The sequence below is a fragment of the Mirounga angustirostris genome, unplaced genomic scaffold (assembly GCF_029215605.1).
Source record: "Mirounga angustirostris isolate CCGP_5_RB_7025 unplaced genomic scaffold, mMirAng1.0.hap1 SCAF_6, whole genome shotgun sequence".
Lineage (NCBI taxonomy): Eukaryota > Metazoa > Chordata > Mammalia > Carnivora > Phocidae > Mirounga > Mirounga angustirostris.
In genome coordinates, this window is record NW_026991714.1 from 80,025,007 (window position 1) to 80,047,183 (window position 22,177).

At 37.4% G+C, this 22,177-nt stretch overlaps 1 protein-coding gene across 1 annotated transcript in view; it reads right to left on the minus strand.

Annotated features, from left to right (window-relative positions):
* RYR2 (ryanodine receptor 2) overlaps positions 1–22,177 on the minus strand; it is a 736,030-nt gene that overhangs the window by 120,242 nt on the left and 593,611 nt on the right. Inside the window, exons 64-70 of the mRNA XM_064594590.1 lie at positions 14,763–14,823; positions 13,302–13,540; positions 11,552–11,633; positions 6,227–6,357; positions 2,862–3,182; positions 976–1,216; positions 261–348 (exon numbers count right to left, since the gene is read on the minus strand). Coding sequence (XP_064450660.1) covers positions 261–348; positions 976–1,216; positions 2,862–3,182; positions 6,227–6,357; positions 11,552–11,633; positions 13,302–13,540; positions 14,763–14,823 — 1,163 coding nt within the window. The remainder of the gene's footprint in view (positions 1–260; positions 349–975; positions 1,217–2,861; positions 3,183–6,226; positions 6,358–11,551; positions 11,634–13,301; positions 13,541–14,762; positions 14,824–22,177) is intronic.

Sequence of the window (22,177 nt, forward strand, 5' to 3'; positions counted from 1 at the left end):
GGCAAATAGAAAAAACCCCACCATTTATGGAGTGCAACTAAAAACCTCTGTGATTTTTCCCAAACTCAAAAGGTTTAACATTGCCCCAAACTACCTAAGGGAATCTGTTCTCTCTCCACACCAGTTAAGGGATACCTAGGAAGCAAGCTCGAGAAACATTATCAAAGGTTATTTACTAAGGGGACTGGAAAATTGGTTAAAAACCTGAAAGCCCTTAACCTAAACCAAACAGGAAGCCCTGTCGATATTTTCCTACTTACATGGGATTTCGACCAGTAGATAAACACTTCGGCCACCATGCGGAAAAGGTCCTCTGCTTCCGCGTTAGGCTCTTTTAGCCACTTTGCCCTAGATCACATAATAAATGAAGTGGTTTCTTAGTTATTCCTTTGAGTTCATTTTTTTGTTTTTTAAATCACCCACTCAATGGTAAATTTGAAACCAAGTCAACTAAGGGCGAGCCTGTGCCCACAGAGCTCACAAAGTGGCTTCAGAGTCCATTTGTTTAACATTTAAAACAGTTTAAACATTGGGGGCGCCTGGGTGGCTCAGTTGGTTAAGCGACTGCCTTCGGCTCTGGAGTCCCTGGATCGAGTCCTGCATCGGGCTCCCTGCTCAGTGGGGAGCCTGCTTCTCCCTCTGACCCTCCCCCGTCTCATGTGCTCTCTCTCTCTCTCATTCTGTCTCAAACAAACAGGTGAAATCTTTAAAAAAAAAAAAAAAAAAAAAAACAGTTTGAACATTGTAACTGTCAAACTGCTAACTTTAACCTGCAAAAGGCAGCCTGCTCCAGAATATGATTTCCCACTGTAATTCTGAGATGCTTGGTGAAAATGACCCTGTCTATAAACATTTGGTTATGTCACAATCATGGACAAGCTCATCACGTAGTCAATGAAGAAATTCCACTGGGACATATGAACCCAGCAAGGACATGATTGAATCAGAGAAATTCATTGCTTTTGAACACTGTACCTGTTGTAGTCCACAAATCTAATCAAGAGTGGGTAGAAGGCATAGAGATCTCTGGCCAGTGTGGTGAACTCATCCAGAATGAGAAGTTCCGCCTCAGACATATCCCCCCTGGCCTCGGCCTTCAGATGGTCCTCCTCAGACACCACCATCGCTGCTTTTTTCTTGAGTTTCTCCATTAATGGCAAGAAATGAGTTTTCAGGAGCTGAGGTTTCACTTTATTTATAATGGGCTGGGAGAAAACTGTTTGAAGACAGACATTAATATTCTGCCCTGCATCAACATTCGTTAAAATGAAGATAGATTATAATTACAATTGTAATTGCATGATTTACGCACTCCCCCGCCACCCCGCTCCAGCACGTGGCTTCTTTCAGGATTCAGCCCATGCCTCAACCATTTTTCCAGTCCCGAACCTAATTGCACAGTTGCTGTTCAAAAATGATTACTGAATTGAATTTGATGTGCTTTCTTGTTTTTTGTTTTTAATTGGCAGCTAATTTGGAATAGGAAAAAAAAAATAGGAATGAAACACGTTCATTCACTTCAGAAATCAATTATTCTCACAAAAAGAAGAAAAAAATCCCCAAATGGAAAAGGTTCCTCTGGCCTTTTCTTTACAAGGAATATGCGCCACTGAATAATTATGAGAGTACATCCAGTTGTATTACTTCTGCTTCCCCATCCTTGTCCTAATAGGAGACTTACATTGCATGGGACGCTGTTGCTTTCATTTACTAATAATAAATGTATAAAAGAGAAAACACCCTACCCAAATTAGTAAGACATCAGTGTATTACTTTGGAGTTTAAGTAAATGAATAATTTTCTTTCTGTCTTTTTCTTTCTCAATTTAATTCTTTAAAAACCCTTTTTTTTAATTTTATTATGTGAATCACCATTAGTTTTTGATGTAGTGTTCCACGATTCATTGTTTGCATATAACACCCAGTGCTCCATGCAGTATGTGCCCTCCTTAATACCCATCACCAGGCTAACCTATCCCCCCACCCCCCTCCCCTCTAGAACCCTCAGTTTGTTTCTCAGAGTCCATAGTCTCTCATGGTTCGTCTCCCTTCTTTTCATCCTTGAAATTGCTTCCTGGGGTGCCTGGGTGGCTCAGTCGGTGAAGCGTCTGCCTTTGGCTCAGGTCGTGATCTCGGGGTCCTGGAATGGAGCCCCTGTTGGGCTCCCTGCTCGAAGCAGAGTCTGCTTCTCCCTCTCCCCACTTGTGCTCTCTCTCTCAAATAATAAATAAAATCTTTAAAAAAAAATAAAATCTTTAAAAAAAATAAAAAGAAATGACTTCCCATTATCCAATGTAAATAGTGCAATGATAAACAAATGTAAATTTTTGACTGCATGCTTTGATTTTCTTCCCCCACTCCTAAAAAGATGAATTGTTAAAAGGGGGTTGTTTCAAAATCCAGCTTTATTTTTCTATCTGTCTACAGAATCATTAGTTTTCACCCGGCATTTACTGATTACTCTTACAGAGACTGTTCAATCAGGAAAATGTTCGCTTGCTTAAAAGTTGTAATAACAACAACAAAAGTTGTAACGATATGGCAAGTTACTTGATGCCTGATTAAATCTACATTTTTTTAAAGGACAGCATGACAGAAATAATAATATTTTTAGTATTTTTGACAACAGAAGAAAATATTGATAAAGACTAAGATAGGAAAGTTCTAGTCTTCCGTATTTCATTTTTTTAAAGTTTGTTTATTTAGGTAATCTCTACACCCAACGTGGGGCTCAAACTCTCACTCAAGATCAAGAGGTGCATGTTCTACTGAACGAGCCAGCCAGGCGCCCCTAGTCTTCTGATTTCAAATCCTTTTGGAAATAAAATAAATTCAAGTAGCACATTCCTTTCCAATTCTTACCTGCTAACCTCTTCATCCAGGCGCCCTCATCAATTCCCAAGTTATTATATATGATTTTCAATATATTCCCCAGGAGTGTGTTCATGTGCTCGGAGTTCAGCGCTGTGCAGCACATTTCAGCCCTTTCCGGATTGTTTTCAGGTCCATGCTCCCACCAACGGGACATGTAGCTGCAAAGCATGGGCAGTATGACTTCCATCACATGTGGTATTTGTGTGTAGCGAATGCCGGACTCGGCTAATTCCACAATTTCTTCCATGAGTTTCTCCAAAGACGGTATATTTGGGCAAACATCTTCCACATTAGTTGGCAAATTGAGAGCTAAAGAAACACACATAAAAAATGAACTGTGTTCAGTGAAAGAGCGGACTGACAGTGACAGCCAGGTTTCTAGAAGGCACAAGCAACCGCTTCATGCTGGCCTTCAAAACCCAGCAAGACCAGGCATGCCTTCGACTGGCTCCTCTCTCTTTACTCACGGCAGCTATCAAATTTTCTCTCGTTTTCCCAAGTTCCTATCCTACCACCACTCCCTTAAGATCACAGAACGACCATTTCTTCTACTTCAGAGAAAACCAGAATATCCAGTGTCTCTGCCTACAAGCCTTCTGTAGGGTCCATCCTCCCACGTCTGTTCCCCATTTTCAGCGCAAGGAGCTCTGAGGTCCCTGTTCATGGTTGGGCCTGTGTTCTCAAGGTGGAGCCTGCCCCACTGCAGGAGCCTTGCTCGGCCTCTTGAGCCCCTTGTTCTGTAGCATCTCCTCCCCGGTAGCCTGTAGCTATGCTTCCAGTCTCCCCTGGATTAATTAGCTTTCCAGAAATGAAGGCCTCCGCCTACCACACTTGATGATTTCCCTGTTTCACACTTACTGAAACCCTTACCCCACTAACTGATATAGGGGCTTCCCCATCACTGATGGAATTCCCTTTTCCTTAACTTCAATGCATTTGGTCTTCCTGACTCCCTCCTGAATTCTGTCAGGCTCCTTTCCTGGCTGTTTGCTCCCCGATGAACTTATAAATGTTGTGGGTTTTCTTAGGGATTTACCCTGAATTCTCCTTTCTTTTTCCCTTCTATGTTCGCCTGGGTAATTGTGGCCATTCCTATGGGCTTCTGCTATAAGCTAATAACTCTCAGAGCCAGATTTCTTAAAACTTTTGCGTGTAAACCTGAATGTCTCAAAAGCAACTTAAAACACAATGGATCTAAATTTAAACTCGACCTTTCCTCTCCCACCCACCCCATGAACATGTCTTGGCGCAGACAACATTATCCAGTCTCTCGGACTAGAAACGGAGAAGAAATTTCCAGGCTGTAATGCCCCCGTGTTTCCCACACAACAGGATGGGAACTCCAGGATCTCTCACAACCATGATATCCTCCATCCAAGGGGCCTTCCTCAATCTCCTCTCTCCTGAATTACCACAACCATTCTCTGAACTGGTGACTCACATCCATTCATCTTCCCAATTTCTGTCATGATGGATTTCTACAATGCTGACCTACTCATGTTTCTCCTCTTCTTAAAGCCGGTGGAAGGATCCTGTTTGTGTTGGTATGGTGTCCAACTCCTTCCCTGACACAGAAAGCCTACTTTACTTGGTTTTCCATCCTTTCCTCCTCTCTGAACTTTAACCCCCTCAAGGGCTTGAAGTTTCTCCAGATGTACCACAGTTTCAGTGTTCCTAATTTCAAGATTCCTCTTGAATCAAATCAGTGAAGTCTTTCCTGGGGTCCTTAGCTAAAACTGCATTTTGGTGTCCTTCATGTTCTTTATTCTGAATTCTATCACGTATGTCTCTCAGTCCCTCTCCTACTGCAGCTAAGAATTCCCTGAGAGAAAGAATCCAGTCTTGCTCATTCTTGTGTCAAATCTCCCCCATCCACCCCAGTATACATCATAATTACTTGTCCAATGACTAAAACATGAATGAAAAGGAATCATTCACTGCAATTCCTTTACTTTGTTATGCAAAGGATGTGTTACAGAAACAAAAGCAGGTGAATCATCTGCCCTGTGCATTTTCTTATCTGTAATGAATAACAAATCTGCCTCATTCTGGACTCATAGCAAAAGTATTCATCAATCAAAAATCCTAAATAAGACAACTTAATAAGGCGGGTTTACAAAGACGATTAATAGCTCGAACTCAACCACATTTTACTATTTATAAATATATTGTGGAATTTATGCAGAGAAATATTGCTAAATCACATTCAACGTATTTTTCTTTAACTTCCTGTTATATGAAATTAGAATTATAAAATAGGCAAATTAAATAATGATTACTCAAGTCTTTAAAAGGTTCCTTACTTGGTAAAAGGCATTATAAAATCAGTATAACCAGCAGCTCCCCTAAAAACATGAGTTAGTTACAGAGAAATAATCTCATTAACAGAGAGGTATACATTCGTGAACAGCAAACAGTTCTTGCCCAAGTTTTGAGAACTCTTTAGGGCTACTGGAGAGCAAATAAAATACATTGTACCGTATCAGACTTTGAGGAATTCAAACTAAAGAGTGATGCTAGAGGACATCTGTGTACATTCAGGCCTTGAGAACTCTGTTTGGTTTGCTTTAAATGGCTTGTTAGAGAAATAACTTCTTTCTGCTATATTAACTATTTCTTATCCAAGTCAATTCAATCCTAGTAAATAATTCTAATAGGTTCTTATAGACTAATCCTTGAAATCATCACCAATGGCTCTAAGAGCTTTTTAACTGGGAGAGTGGAAAAAATGAGCCTACCTACTCAGCTGACCTACTAAGCAACATGAGGTATACTATATTTATAGATGCCTAGTATACATACAGACATAAAAATCTTAAACATATGCATGATAAGGTCAGGTTCAAATTTAAGTCACTGATTGTGTCTCAGATTTATAAATTTTCTAAATGTTAATAATTGGACTACACTATTAGAAAAAAATCATATGGAATAAAACTGTCCCAATAAGATGGATGTATCTGGTGAACAAAAGAACCCAAAGGGTACAAATCCATAAATGTAACAAATAAGAACACCACACACTTGCTGACTACCTATAGAAGAAAACTGAATCAGAAATCAGATTGACCTACTTTTTTCCATTTCTGCCATTATTTTGTCTTATTCTTAACAGTGTTAATTTGTCTGTGATTCATTAACTTAGAAGAAATTAAACAAATTTTCTTTTACAGACCCTAAGGGAATAGTAGGTAACATTCCAAAAAGATCCAAATAATAACATTTAAGAACCAATATCATTGGAGATAACAAATTGAAATGGTCCATTAAAAAAAAATCACTGTAGGAAAATACAATGAATGTCATTAAGTTTCAACTTCATATCTCAAATACTGAACATGCTTCTGTGTTACCTGCTCTTTCTCTTGAGGACTTAGTATTGTAGATAGAGTAAATGTTATGTTTGTCAAGATGAGTTTCCAAAAATGCTACAGGAAAGGCACCAGCAAAAGCCGCAAGACATTCTCCTAATGCAGAACGTTGCCTACAAGTGGAAAATATTTATGTTTTTTATGTCTTCCAAGTAAATGGCTGAAGAAGTTATACTACAATTGACCAGTTTAACCCACAAGAGGTATAATACTAGTGCTACTAATAAAATTAACTCCAAAATCCAATTTCTATATTGCAAAACATCACATGCTTTCAATAGCAAAGTCCCCGCCAATAAAAAAAAAAAAAAAAAAGCAAAATTATCTGTTAAAAAGAAGACCAAAATCGAAGAAAAACCCTGTCAAATCCCCCCCCCACACACACAAGTTTGGACACTTCTTTTGCTTTGCTTTCTTTCTTTACATCTTCCTTTTTTAAACATAGTGACCTGATGAAGAATTCTTGCTAGGTGAATAAATGCATTGATAAACATTTAAAAAATAAAGTACTGACACCAATAGACTAACACAATTTACTATATAGAAGTAATTTCTGGGCAGCTAAGAAATATTAAGATATAATAAATGCCAAAAACTATAAATAACACTCAAAAATGATTTATCATTTTTAAGGGAAGGAAGAAGCTTAAGGAATCATTCTCTGATCAGTTGATTCAGGGCAGGGTATGACCCAAAGCTCCCCCTGCACTGACAAAAATTCTCTCTCGCCCTCAGTTACCTATGGCATCTAAGGATTCACTGGCACATTATTAAATGTAGAACAATATGAGAGTTATTTCAGCATATTATGACCTCCTTAAATTATTGTATACAAATGTTTTATTTTCAAAGTCAACAAAATGTATCTAAGAAAAGATTACATAATTCAGTTAGGTAGTTCTAAATTTCTAAGTGAAAAAGATGATTACTTAAAATTAACAATGCCTCATTGTCTAATATTTTAATTAAAAATGATTAGACATTTAGTCAGCTAGGAGAAAATATCCCTTCATAGAATGACATTCAATAACACAGAGTTTAATTCAAACATTAGCATTTCATTGTTAAAAATAATTTAGGATATCAAGAAATTACAAAGGGTACAGGCTTTGATTCAGATAGACCTGAGTCCCAAACTTATTCCTAATATTTGTGTCACTACAGGAAAATTACTCACTCTTTATATGTTTTGCTTTCCTCATCTAAAAATAGGGATGCAGAATTGCAAAAATTCTGGCACATATAATGAGTTCAATAAATGTTTGAAAATAATGGGAATATATTTATTCAAGAATTTAATAGCCTAAAATGTTTCCTGTATGACCCCAAAGTAATTTATTTCCTTACATCTGACTAGATAAGTCCTTTTATTTCATTAATAATTCATGTGACCTATTTAATAATTTGCTTCAAATTTTCAATTCAATTAGTAATTCCCAGACCAACTCTGATCATTTGTGTTGGTATTCTGGAAATAGCAACTTTTTTAGATGAGTCGTATTAAAATATCTGCATTTTTCTTTTTTTTAAAGATTTTATTTATTTATTGAGAGAGAGAGAAAGAAAGAGAGAGTGCGAGAGCACAATTTGGGGGAGAGGTAGAGGGAGAGAGAGAATCTCAAGCAGACTCTGCTGAGCACAAAGCCCTTCTCGGGCCCTGAGATCATGACCCGAGCTGAAAATCAAGAGCCAGATGCTTAACTGACTGAGCCACCCAGGAGCCCCAATATCTACATTTTTCTCAGTTATGGTGTCACTTTTTCATTTTTTTCAAAATATCTTTTACTCATCTTTTGATTTTCATTTTTTTTTTTTAAAGATTTTATTTATTTATTTGAGACAGAGAGAATGAGAGAGACAGAGAGCACATGAGAGCGGGGAGGGTCAGAGGGAGAAGCAGGCTCCCCGCCGAGCAGGGAGCCCGATGCGGGACTCGATCCCGGGACTCCAGGATCATGACCTGAGCCGAAGGCAGTCGCCTAACCGACTGAGCCACCCAGGCGCCCTTGATTTTCATTTTTATAATCTCCCCAAATGACTTTATAATTGCAAACAATTAGAACCTAACAAAAGGATCCCAAATTTTATCAAAACAAAAAAACAAAACAAAAAAAACAAACCACAAAACCCAGAGGTAAGAAAAGAAACAGCAACAGTACTGCTAAGGTAATGAGAGAGTTTGGACTGCCAGATTCTAAAATGTATTACAAACTACTAACAATTCAGGCTACATGGTAATGATCTAATCATTTAAAAAATCAAATAACAGAACAGAATAGAGATTCTAGAAATATGACCTAGTAAATACATTACCTCAGAATATGATGAAGCTTTTATTTTAAATCAGCAGATAAAAGAAATATTTGATAAATCACTACTTGGGGAGGGAGTTAGGGGGACAAGTGAAATAGGTAATGAAGATTAAGAGGCACAAACTTCTAGATATAAAATAAGTCACAGAGGGGCACCTGGGTGGCTTGGTCAGTTAAGCATCCAACTCTTAATTTTGGCTCAGGTCATGATCTCACGATTGTGGGATTGAGCCCCAGGTAGGGATTCATGCTCAGTGGGGAGTCTGCTTGAGGATTCTCTCCCTCTGCCCCTAACTGCCCCCAACTCATTGCACTCACTCTCTCTAAAATAAATAAATCTTTAAAAAGAATAAAATAAAATACGTCACAGAGATGAAAAGTGCAGCATATGGAATACAGTCAATAATACTACAATAATGTTGCATGGTGATATGTGTAACTACATTTATGGCAGCGAACACAGAGTAATGTATAGAAAAGCCCAATCACTATGCTGTATACCTGAAACTAATGTGACATGGTATGCCAACTACATTTCAATTAAAAATCAGTACTTTCCATGTGGTGGATGATTTAAACATTTAATACGAATTCTACGTAACACTAAAGAGAAATATGAAATTCAGATTCATTTCTAGTAAGTTCCCTTCTTACTCCAGAGAGGATCACTTCACTTCACTCTCCTCGAACTTCTTACATTTCCTTTCTCAACCATCACTTGGCTGAGGCACACGGAAAACGGAAGCCATCCAACACAGACTGATCTATACCTGATTTATTTACTACCTGCTTTCTTTTGAATGGAGGAAAGTTCTGAGTTTAAAAAATCATGTTCTCAAACATACAGTCTTGAGTACCCCATGTCATTCTCTTTATTGTGTGCTTATTCACACACAATAATCTGGCAGTATTACATTTTCCACTTTATTTGTTGTGGGTTTTTTTTTTTTCTTTTTCCCCATTAGGTATAAGCTCTTTGAGAATAGGCATCCATTTTGCTTACTGCTGTATCACAGAACCTGGCATTTATATTTATTGAATGAGCAATGGATTAAAAAGCTAAATTTGAACTGAAAGAATGAAAAACCTAAGAGAATAAATATTTGAATTTCTAGCTGTTATGAGTACGGTATAACCTGTCTAAAAATATTAAACTAAGGGGGAATAAAAACCCATGAAATAATTGACAGGTCAAATAAAAATCAAAATTCCCATGTCACAAAACATTATCTGTACATAGATTTATACATAATCACTACAAAGTTATGAAAACGCTAAAAGTCACAAAGATGTAGAAATAATAGGCAAGAGGGTAATAGTTTTAATAAAATTCATTAATCACCAACACATTAAGAGAAAAATGTACAACAGATATAAAAGGCAATTCAAGAAATAAAGAAATAAAATGGCAAAGAAAACACACACACAAAAAATGGCTAGGAACCAGGAACTAGGGAAATGCATTTGAAAAGAAAAATGGAATCCCATTTTTAACTACTATATTTTTAAATAGAAAAAAGAATAATAATCAGAAATGAGGAAAATGTGAGGAAATAAGGATCCTCTTGTAAAACTTGACAATGTCAACTGAAACAATTTTCTGAAAAGACAGTGAGATGTGTATCATAATATATATATATTATATATATATATAAAGAGACATAATATATGTCTCTTTAACCTACATTTCTAAATTCTAAGAATACAGCTAAAATAAATAAAAATAAATATATGCAGAAAACTGTGAACACAGATTTAGCATTTACGGAAATGAAAAAACAGCCTACAAACAAAAAATAAAGTAACATTTCTATAAATTATAAAACTTCCTTAGTATAAAATATTTTGAAGCCATAAAAATCATATGAAAATAGAGATTAACTGAAAATGTAGATAAGGGGTGCCTGGGTGGCGCAGTCAGTTAAGCGTCCAACTCTTGATTTCAGCTCAGGTCACTATCTCAGGTTCATGGGATTAAGCCCTGCATCAGGCTCCACACTCAGCATGGAATCTGCTTAAGATTCCCTCCCCTTCTCCCTATGCCTCTCCCCCCGCCCCTCAAGCGCTCTTTCTCTCCAAAATAAATAAATCTATCCAAAAAAAAAAAAAAAATGCAGGTAAAAAACATGCAGCGTGAATCCAATTATCCTTTTACATTGATTTACTGTCCTATCTCTATCCACTTGCCACCCTATTTTAATTATTGATACTTTGTAAGTTTTAATATTTGGTAGGCCAATGAGTATCCTTCCATTACTTTTTTCATCTCAAAATTTTATTGGCTAGTCTCATGAGTTATTCTTTCAAATGAAATTCCAAATTATTTTGTCAAGTTCAATAAAAAGCAAATTTCTACTTCAAATTTTATTGTAATTAACTATAGATTAATTTGGGGAGAATTTACATCTTTTCAATATTATTCCATCAGAATATCCTTTCATTTATTTATCAGTCTTCTCTCTGAATGTCATTTTCTTTAGCCTTTTAAAAAAACTGCCCTCTTTTTCTCTTCTCTTTTTCACAGAAGTCTTATACTGTCATTTCCAATGACCCCTTATTTTAAATGCAGTAGGGAGTCTTATCTTGACCTGTCCATATCACCTGATAATCTCCTCCTCTTGAATGTAAGAACATGCAAAAATAAAGCTCATCCTAATAACTGCCAATATTTATGCTTATTTTCCTTTTCAGATATATAATGAGAAACTGTTCCAGCAAATTCCTTCATAAAACTCGTAAACACTCTCTTTAATCTTTACATTAAATATGATCGTTACCATTACTGCTTTACATTTTTTTCTACATAATTTAATTGACTCTTATTATATCAATTCAAATTTAACTTAAAGATTGTTCAATTACTCCCAAGGAATTCAATATGTTAATCTGGTTGTTTAGTTTATAACTAAGGAAAAACTGATAAAGCAAAGACTTGAAATAAATAGTTATAACATTTGAAACAGCTGTTAATACAGTTAAACTTTTAAAATCTTACCTTTCCACATAAATACTTTTGCTGGTTCCCAAAGCATATAAGCTAGTCAGAATTCTGTAACACGACACCTGTACATCTTCCACTAAGGAAAAACAAAAAAACAAGAACAAAAACACTTTTTATTTATATGTTGTCCTAAGAAAGTTTAGGCTGAAACCAAAATTCCATACTGAGGGCATACTAATATTTTTACATTTAAAAAGAAGAAAAATTAGAACAAGTAGGTAAAATGAAATATAAAAACTATTTCTCAAATATAATTCTTTTCTTTAAGGAGCTGAAATGTACTATAATCTATTTAGAACATTCTCAGGAGCATTTTTTTTTTTTATAGTTTTTCTCTAGATAGAAGAAAAAAGGATTTCTTCCAGAATACAATTAAGCACAAGACTATCTGGGAGGACAGATTTTTGTCTCCTGTTCTGAAGGTACATAAAGACTGGGTCTTTTATTTTAACACCTAAGTGAACAGTAATGACAATGCTGGAGGAGGCAGTGAGTTAATTTCTGACCTGACATTCAAGGCATAAGTAAGTCAATCCTATAGTGAAGCCAGAAAATAAAATAAAATAAAACCTTATAGATGATCTATGATCCAATAAGACACGTTTAAGAGGCAAAAAAAATCTAAGAACCCTGGATTTCTAATTCTAATTCTTCTACCATTTCCTGGAGAATCTACCATGATAGGAATGGAGAAATCATTCTCCAAAAAGATTACATCCAGACCTGTTTCCATGTCTACACTACACTGTAAGCAATGTTCCTACAATGGTTCAAGGAAATGTTTGGCGAGTAGCGGTTGTGTTACCCACTGAGTAATGCAGTGGTTTTCACCCAGAGTGCTGCTTCACCTGGGAGACCTATAAGGTTGAGGGTGAGAGGTATGTCTGCAGTCAAGACCCACTTGACTGTTTAACAGGGACATACATCTCCTTTCATGTTCATATCAGCAGGAAACTGGGACAGGTCTGATATTATTTGTATTTCCACACTGGGTTGAGCAACCTGTGGATTTTTTTTTTTTTAAATTTTATTTATTTGACAGAGAGAGACACAGCGAGAGAAGGAACACAGGAAGGGGGAATGGGAGAGGGAGAAGCAGGCTCTCCCCTGAGCCCCGATGCGGGCCTCGATCCCAGGACCCTGGGATCATGACCTGAGCCGAAGGCAGACGCTTAACGACTGAGCCACCCAGGTGCCCCAAGTGGATATTTTTAATAATTATGGAATTCCAGGCAAAACCAGCTGATTAAATCCCCCATGAAAATAGACTGAAACCTATAAACAAAAAATATGTGAGCCACCCTAGTAGACCCATGATTTAGACACAGACTTTGTCTCTGCAGTCTCATATTTGTTGGTTACACAGCTTGTACAAACAATCAGCACTGACTCAGATATAATTCAAAAACATTTAACATTGCATGTCCCATGCTCAAACTGCACAGGAAAAATTCCATGGAAAGAGAGAACACAGAAATAGTAAAATTTGGGGAACCCGCACTTCAACAAGATGGCAGTGAGTGCCCACAGCCACCACCTTCCTGGTCCCTTCTGTGAAGCCATGTGACTCAGGGATCTATCTCTTTAAGAATGGTTTCTGTAACTCAAATGTCAACCTAATGTTGTGGTGGTGGGGGGAAGCGCAGTTTAACAAGTAGGCAGTGTTTGAGCAACCAGATGGAGCTTTTATAATTTCTCATTGTACTATTAGATAATGAAACTCTTAAGTAATAGATTCACATACATATTAGATCTTCTCCGAACTGATGCTGGCCAATATGCTCAAATAATGATGATAGCATCGGCAACAGAGCCACTGTGGTGTAATTGATAATCTGAGTGACACCTCTGGGTTGGTTTCGGGTGTGGGTGAATTGGCCCTGCTTGAGATTCTCCATGGTCTTCTCCAGATCCTCCGCGGCGTTGTCCAGGAAAGCTCGGAGCGCGCTTTTAACACTCTCTAGGCCAGTCTTCATTACGGTCCTAGGAAGGAAAGAAGGGAGAACATACACCTTGCGAAAGGAGCAAGTGGGAATACAAATAAAACGTGCTTCTACTCTCCATTTATCCATTACAGCCACTCAGTCAACTAAATCTTTTTAATTCACTCCCAATTTTTTCAGTGTACTTGAACTTATAAGCAGTATCACTCTGTAAATGCATCACCTTTCCTAAATGCCTTCAGAGTCAACTTACTTTGGACCCCGATCAAAAGGCGGTGCAAATGCTTTCTATTTTCTACCAGCATTTTCAAATTTTCAGAGTGTTTTATACTCTGACAAAACACAGCCTTTGAGCCAGTTGAGTTAATCCCAAATCCAACACAACCAGAATGTTTCTTGAGGCACTGTATGGGAAAGAAACATTTAATCCCAGCTCAACCCAGTCATCAAATGATATGGATGTTTTGTGCTTTAAGTGTAGCAATCAGCTAAATGAGCCTCCAAAGGCTGAACTTTGTACAGAAGTGACCCTCTAATGCCACCAAGTCTAGTTAGGAAATGAAGGTGTATATTAGCATCTTTTTTTTTTTTTTTCATTTATTATATAAAGCACCTCTCATAGAATTTTAAACGTGAAAATAAATAGAAAGCATCATGGCATATTCTCTGTAGGAGACATTTAGGAACTCTTATTTAGATTTATCCTGGATAATAAATGAAATACATGTATGGCTTAAAGGCTGAATCAACTCTGTGAGATACACTGATTTTGTATTTAGGCAACCTATTGGATTTCCAGTCACGTTGCCAGGAGGGCAGTACACACACTTGGGACTTGGTCTACTTCCACACTTACTATGCAATCTTTAGCTTCACTTTACTCATCTATAAAATAAGAATAAAACCCTGTTCCTATAAAGCTAAATGGTATCACAAATGCAGAGCACAATGGCACCACACCCAGAAGCTACTAAGACTTCTCAAGTTGGAGCTTACCATTTCTACTTCACGTGATACATTCCCAATTCAACCCTCCATTACATTCCTAGCTGCTACAGAAATTACTTGAAATGTGAATTAACAATTTATACAAGATCATAAAAATAATAAAATGCCACTGTATCCATCATTTACAAAATATTTTTTCACCCACACTTAAGTTTTTATTACAATTCCAAAGAATGAAATCAAGAGACAAAGTGAGTCTTCATATTCTTGTGTAGCATTCCTACAGTCATGTAGACAAAAATGTATTCACTTACCTGGCATCCAAAGTCTGACCCAAAATATGAAGGCAGTTGACAATTGATGTGGCATCATTTCCTAAAGAGGAAAAAGAAGGCTGTGTAAATTGCCCTGAGGATTTCTCACTGTTCTTTTCTAGTAAGATTTTTGTACCAAAAATTAGTCAATGGTACAATTCTATAATAACGCGATTAAAACGATTTTCTGATAATCAAGTTTGAAATCATGCGGTTTTTCTGCTCAAAAGTGGTTATGCAAATGTAAGGAGAAAAGCAATAAAGCATGTCTCATCAAATAGCTGACATACTCGAGAAGCATTCAAAGCGTTGTGCCAGGCTGAGGTGTTTTAACTGAATTCTTCAAATATATTCGCCTCCCCATACTGGCTCATCTCCATTCTAAGTCATACTGTGTGTCAACTTTTAAAGTGAACTCATATGTTTATGAAAGGAGGTGGGCTAAAAGTCTAATAAATTTAACTCCCTTTTAATTACCCAAGTGTCTCTACTTTCTTATTCCATCCAACTGCATTAAGATGAACTAATGTGCCTGAATGTTTTTGGTCTTTGTTTAAAAGAACTACCAAACTGTCCTGTAAATAAGCATCAGTGGCTGAAGAAGTTAAATCCTCTTACGAGATGATTGAAATGGGGATGACTTCTCTTGAAAGTCAGATGAAATTCACCCATTTTGATTGGCATGTTTTATCAGAAAGTACAGAAATATGAATTATACAATTACTATGTCCATTCTACTCTGTGATAAAGATACATGTGAGCAAATAAACAAAATGATGAATCCAAAGTTACAAAGTAATTTGACCACTCACAATATAGTCTGTTAGTGTCATTTCCTCATTTTATACTTTCCTATTTATAATATATAAAGTCATTTCCTGGGCCCAGAGATTAATGACTCCTATTTGAATGTAAGTTTTTGTAACTTTTGAGTATGTTATACTCTTTGTGGAAAAAAAAAAAAGATTCTAAAATGAATTAAATACACATGAAAATTAACAACTACCTTGGAACCTAGATAAGCCAGTTTAGTGATACGATACAAATAAGAAAAAAAAATATAAGGTATTCATTACTAGACTCTGAGTTCTTAAATAAAATGTTCCATTTTTCTTGTGCTTTGATTGTCAGAATTTCTGGTAATAATGAAGACAAAATCAGCAGAAGGGCAGAATTTGTTACGTCCTTGTCTACTGATTAGCGGCAGTCTTAGAGCTTCCACTGTGGTCCGTAGAGGTATTACTCATTTAATGATTCATTCACTCAATCAATACTTGTCAAATACCAGGCATTCTCAAAGTCCCAGTAATAAGTAAAAGAGAGTTCTCATGGTACTTGCATTTTAATGGGGGACACAGGGAATAAAATTTTAAGAAAAAAATCAATATGAAACAAAATATCAGGCTACACCAAAATAAGTATTTTATATTTTGTATATAATTAAATAATTTAGAGTATATGTTATATAATTAATATATATATCAGGGGATAGGGATTAGAGCAACTGGACAGAGTAATAGGGTGAGTGGTCACCAAGCCCTTTCTAAGAAGGTGGCACCTGAGCAGAGATTTGAATGAAGGAATGAATCATGCACAGATCTGGGAGAAGGCACCCAGGCAGAGGGACCAGCATGTGCAAAGGGTCTGAGGCAGAAAATGGGGCTAGTGTTCCAGGCAAGGAAGTGGAGGTGGCCAATGCATGATCAAGATTCAGGGGAAAGAAGGACCCTATGAAGTAGAGAAGAAGGGAGCGGCCAGGTTCTAGACCCTTGCAACCAGCGCAAGAACTTTGATTTTTTTTTTTTTTCAAGTGCAATAGGGAGACATTCTTAAGGTTTTGAACAGGATGGGATCTGATTTATATTTTAAAAGGATTAATTCACCATGTGCAAAACTCTGGAAGGGCAAAAGTGAAGTCGGTTAGGAATCTACTAGAGTCATCTAGAATCAGAGGATTGAGGGCAGTGAATTTGGATTAGGATATCCGCAGTGAAGAATTTATTTTAAAGATATGCTTATGGCCTGAACGTGAGATGAGACAGGAAGGAGTTAAAGATAACCCCAAGACTGTTTGGGTGAGCACTTGGTATGAGCAACTGGGTGAATGGTGGTAAGATTTTCTGATGTGGAAAGAGCGCAAGAAAGGAGCCAAAGGAGAGAGAAGAGGAGGGGCAGTGTGGGGCGGGGGGAGGTAGCATGCTCTGCTTTGGACAGGTTGAGTACAATGGGCCTGTTGATCAGGCAGAATAGGCAGTCGGTACACAAATCTGGGATGCAGGGAACAGACGTGATCTGGAGCTATACATTTGGGCACCACAAGCATACAGGTACTTTCAAAAATTGTGGGCCTGAATGAAATAAGCCAGCATGTGCATAAATACAGAAGAAAAAGGGTCTCAGGGCCTCCAATGTTTGGAAATGGGAAAGATAAGGAGAATGCAGCACAGAAAAGGAGAAAGATAAAGGCCCAGGAGGAAGATGGGATACACAGCAACGTGCAACTATTATTTAGCGCCAAGTCAGAGAGGCTCACTCTCATCCTAAAACTCAACAGTTCTTTTCCCCTTTCCCTTACAGTCTGCTGGCTCCTTGTATAGATGACCTTGTTTGTACTTTGTCCTAAGCCTGACCATGCCCTTTTCCAAAGGAGCAGTTGGGGTATTTTAAACCTCCGTTTGTAAGAACTTGTGAGGTGGGACTTTTGTTCCCTGCTGTAGGCCAGCCCCTAGGACAGTGTCTGTCTGACCCCTAGGACAGTGTCTGGCCCCTAGGATAGCGTCTGGCCTACAGCAGGCATTCAGTTGAATCTTGTGGGTTGTGAAGAGGAGGAAACTGTACCACTGGCCAGAAAAGTTCTGTGAGTCAGATTAAAATGCATATGGTGAATGTGAAATTTCTGTGATTGTAAAGTCACAAGCCATAAGCCCCGTGAAGCGGGGTGCTCCGTAGGAGACGCAGGAGAACTCTGAACGGCAACATCTCCGCGTGAAAAGCGGTGGAGAAAGGATCCTAACAGATCGAGGAAAGTATTAATTGAATCTTCAATATTTTGTGGTGTAGACCAAGCAAAAGCATCTGTTCTATCAGCAATAGGTAAAAGCCTAACTAATGGTTAGTCTTGAAGAGATTAAAGCTTGTAGTAGGAGTTTTAAATAAAATAAGAATTGCCCACATCCTGCCCTTCTTCAGGCTCTCCAGATCACCATCACCAGAAATGTCAATCACGCTATCAGTAAAAACAGGAAAGACAAGTGAACGTGTAGTACGATGGTAAAATTTTAAAGTGATGATTGTATTTTCAAATATTTAACTACATGTAATTGCTTCACTACTCAGACTAGAATAAAAACCAAAAGTTTGATACTTTTCAGCTCACGCTCTTTTAAGGTCCAAATTACTTCCTTTGGCTTCAAACATACCTGCATCACCTCTAAACACCTAGGGAAACCCCTGTGGATTGCATATTTGTCTTTAAGATTGTGTGTTTACATCAGTGTGTAAGCATAAAAGGTACATAATTAAAATCGTAACTTATACCCGAGTCTAACAGCAACAGACAGCAAGCATCCAGTTTTTAAAATCATTGTACCAACTCTCATACAATACTATAACTCTCTAAATAAAAATAACGAAGTTAAAGATGTTAGAGTCAAAATATTCTTTTTGTATTTTATTCCCAAATTGTTTTGTGGTTTTTAATATATGGTTCTGTAATTCAGGAGCTTTTAGTGTTACCCACAATGTGACATATGATGTCCTGCTTCTGTTTTGCCATCTGATGTATGGAGTATGATCAGAATGGACTTTCCCTCCACTGAGAAAGCAGTAACAACCATTTTAAGTTTCGTTCTTCTACCTCACTTTTCTTGCATGGCAATACCTCCCTGCATTCTCTCCTTTGAAGAAATGATTAATCTTGGCGGAATCCTCATTAATAATGTGGAATAAAATTATGCTAGAGATACAAACTTCTCTCAAACTAGGAGGGGATAGAGAGAAACTGAAAAGTCCCAATGACTTTATTCCTTCTGAAATCTGCAATCCTGAACAGAATAAAATTACTGAAACTTTAACTTGGTGAGAAGTTTCAGTTAAACTGAAAATATATTTTACGTAATTACATATTCTATTCTTTTACTCCAAAGTCAGGACATTCTCTCATAGAAATATGTACAGGGGAAAGAAACATCTGTATTGCTCTAATACTGTTTTCTGATATGATTCTCATTATAGGTTTTTAACTCTGGTATTTCTGACCCAATGTATCTCTCTATAAGAAATAGGTTATTTTTTATGTAACATATAAAACAAGTTAAATCCAGGAAATTCTTGTCTTTGCCACGTATAGGGTCATCAAACCACAGAACTGTTATGTTAGGGAAAGACCTTAATGGTCCTCAAGTGATGACAACAATAACCAGCAAAAGTAGCAGGCTGTGCATAACTGAACCATTAGATACCCAGCATAACGACAGGTTCAGTTCTTAGATATGCACAGTCCTCAGAGACTCTGAGTACTTTAAGTAATTTTCCTTTCATTCTGTGTCCTAGGAAACAAAAGTAAGCACGATTTGAACCTTCTTAAGGATAATACGTACATGGACTAATTTTCTAATATCTCCTGATATGAGATAGCAGTCCTCATTTTAAACACCTCAATGGGTTTTGGGAGCGGGCAGATAACAGATGGATCAACATAAACTTAACTCACTAATTTTTTAATCAGGGAGAGATACCAACTGATAGAATCCACTATATTAATAACTTTACTCTTGAAACTCTTCTAAATGTAACATTAAGATTTAGGCAGCAGTTTAAATCAGGCATCCCCACCTGGAGGGAGAAAACCCAACATTTTAACAAGAACTACTGCTTCATTTAAATACATAACAATCCTTATCTTGTTCAATAGCCCTGTGGCTAATATTGGAGTGGAGTTAATGATGTGCCACATAGGGCTCTAGGGTCACTGAGGTCAAACCAGGAGAAATTTTGGAGTGCTATGCTCATCATGTTACTGAGTGCTTGCTGGAGTCCAGGCCTTCCTAGAAGTCCCTCGGCCAAATCTGGAAACTCTCCAGTAACTCTGGACAATTTGCTCTCTTGCTAATACGTTAAAAATTCACCAGAAAATGGGAAAGTAGAAAAGGCCTCCAAATGAAAACTGTTTGGTGCGAGCCTTCTCAAGTCGTTCCTGTAGCTGAAAGGATCACTGTTGGTTGGGTTTAATGATCATGTTTGAAGAGTCATTACTTACACGTTACTTACTGTTCAGTGTAAGTGCCCTAAGTGTTTTCTCGTACAGCTTAAAGAATAAAATAAATAAATAAATAAAAATGTGATTCTTATAAATTGTGGGATAACTGGGTAATACATTTTTCTTAATAATCTCATAAGGAAAAAAAAAGTAAAATTTCAGTTATTCATGAATGTAAGAAAGTTTAAAATCAAGAGCTCTTACTGCATCGTTCTTAGTGTCTACTCTTTTCTATCAGACTGTAGGCTTCCTGAAGGCACAACCTAGTTCGTTCACTCATTCAGTCATCAGATATTGATAAATATGTACTATGTGCCAGACCTCAGATACAACAATAAGCCCTCAGTGAGCAGAGAGGTTTGTGCGAGTGAGAGATGTGAATCTGGTGACATCATCACTGAGATGAAGGAAAGGTACTGGGAGCTGTGAGAATGTTGTAATAGGAGGGGGAGGGAGTAAAATCAAGGAGATTGGGGAAGGTTTTCCTGACAGAGTAAGTAATATTTAGGTTGAAGTCTGAAGGATGAGTGGCTTACTCCATTATGGGTGTAGAGGACCAGAGAGGTGACTGCTATGTCTGGAGACCCCATTCCAGTCAGGAATTATAGCATGTGCAAAGACCCTGCGCAGAAAGGAATACAACACTTTGAAGAAAGAGGGCCGCTTAGGTGGAACTGTCGAGAGCGAGAAAGTGCCAGGAAATGAGGATGGAGTGGTACACTGGGGACACTCTGTGAAATACTGTTGTGGCCAGATTCAGAATTTTTATTTTCAAGCAAAGGGAAGCCACTGAATACGCAGGAGTGTGACAGGAGAGACTGGGTTTGGGAAGACTGAACTGTTGTGGAGCATGGTTTGGAAGAGCAAGAGGGGATTCAGACAGAATGGTCACTTTGCTCGTGAAGGAGGACAGGTGACAGATGCCTGGATTGGCCTGGATGCAGTGCACAAGTGTAGAAATCTTCATTTTCCTATCCCGACAGCCTGAAAGCGTGCCTCCCACACAGCTGAACACAGTGTTTATTGAATGAATGCGTCAAATGAATGTCATTAAGGCATTAGATTTATTTTCACATATAAAAATAGAGCCCTTAAGAAGCCCTGATATGCATACACGTGTGGCACCATCTCTGTCCCTGTTGGAGGCTTAGTTACGGATTCTGCTTCCTCTAAAACTGACTGAAAGGCTTAAATGGGCTGTAATAGGAGGGCTTATGTATTTTCTAACTGCCTTGACATTAGTAATCAGAATTTCCATTTAGCAGAAGTGGGATAAAATGATGGGATTAAAAGCGATATTCCATTAATCAATAATGGGTCCTTGAAAATGGCCAATGGGATCCTCACTACTTCTCAGCTTGCCTGGGTCTTATCCACGCCCTAACCAATTTTCTAAAATACTAGAGTGCACCAACTTACAATCACTGACAAGCATTCCAGAATTCAAACAGAAAGCCTATATATATATTATGAAGACACTAATTTATTATTTTTTTCCATAAAGCACTTTAGTGGATACACCAGAACTACTGTTCTCTGGGGAAAAGGGCTTGTTTCCCTTTTTAAAAAACATACCTTTTTCAAATATAAAATGAAATGGTTTAAACACCTCAAAAAGAACATATGAAGCATAAAAACATGACTGATCTCTTTAATTCTTAGTGTGCCTCAATGTATAGAACATATCTTAAAGTAGGTAAAAGACATACACAAAGAGAAGTCAAAACTGGGGGAATCTTCAATATATCAGGTAAGTTTCAACTACAGATAAGGTCTGGAGGTACAATGACAACCTGGTAGCCAGCTTGGAATAAACAGTCCATTACTCATCAAACCCTGACCTCACCACAAGTATTTTGTCTATTGGTTTACATTAATGTTCCCCCTTGTGTCTCCAATCTCACCTTCCTGATATGTTGAAGGCTAATGTGTATCTTTCTACATCTTTATCTTTGCTCATTGTTCATAAGACACAAAGCCCAAGTATTTCTTTGCTAACCTCCATTTCAAACTATCTTAATTTACCCTTAGCTTAAGTCATAAAAAGTTTTTTGAACTAAGTCAGTACAGGAAAAACATTTTGATCATCAGTTTATTCATTTATTCCATCAGAATATGGAAAATGGTATCATGTAAAAGAAGGGAGAAAGAAAAAAAA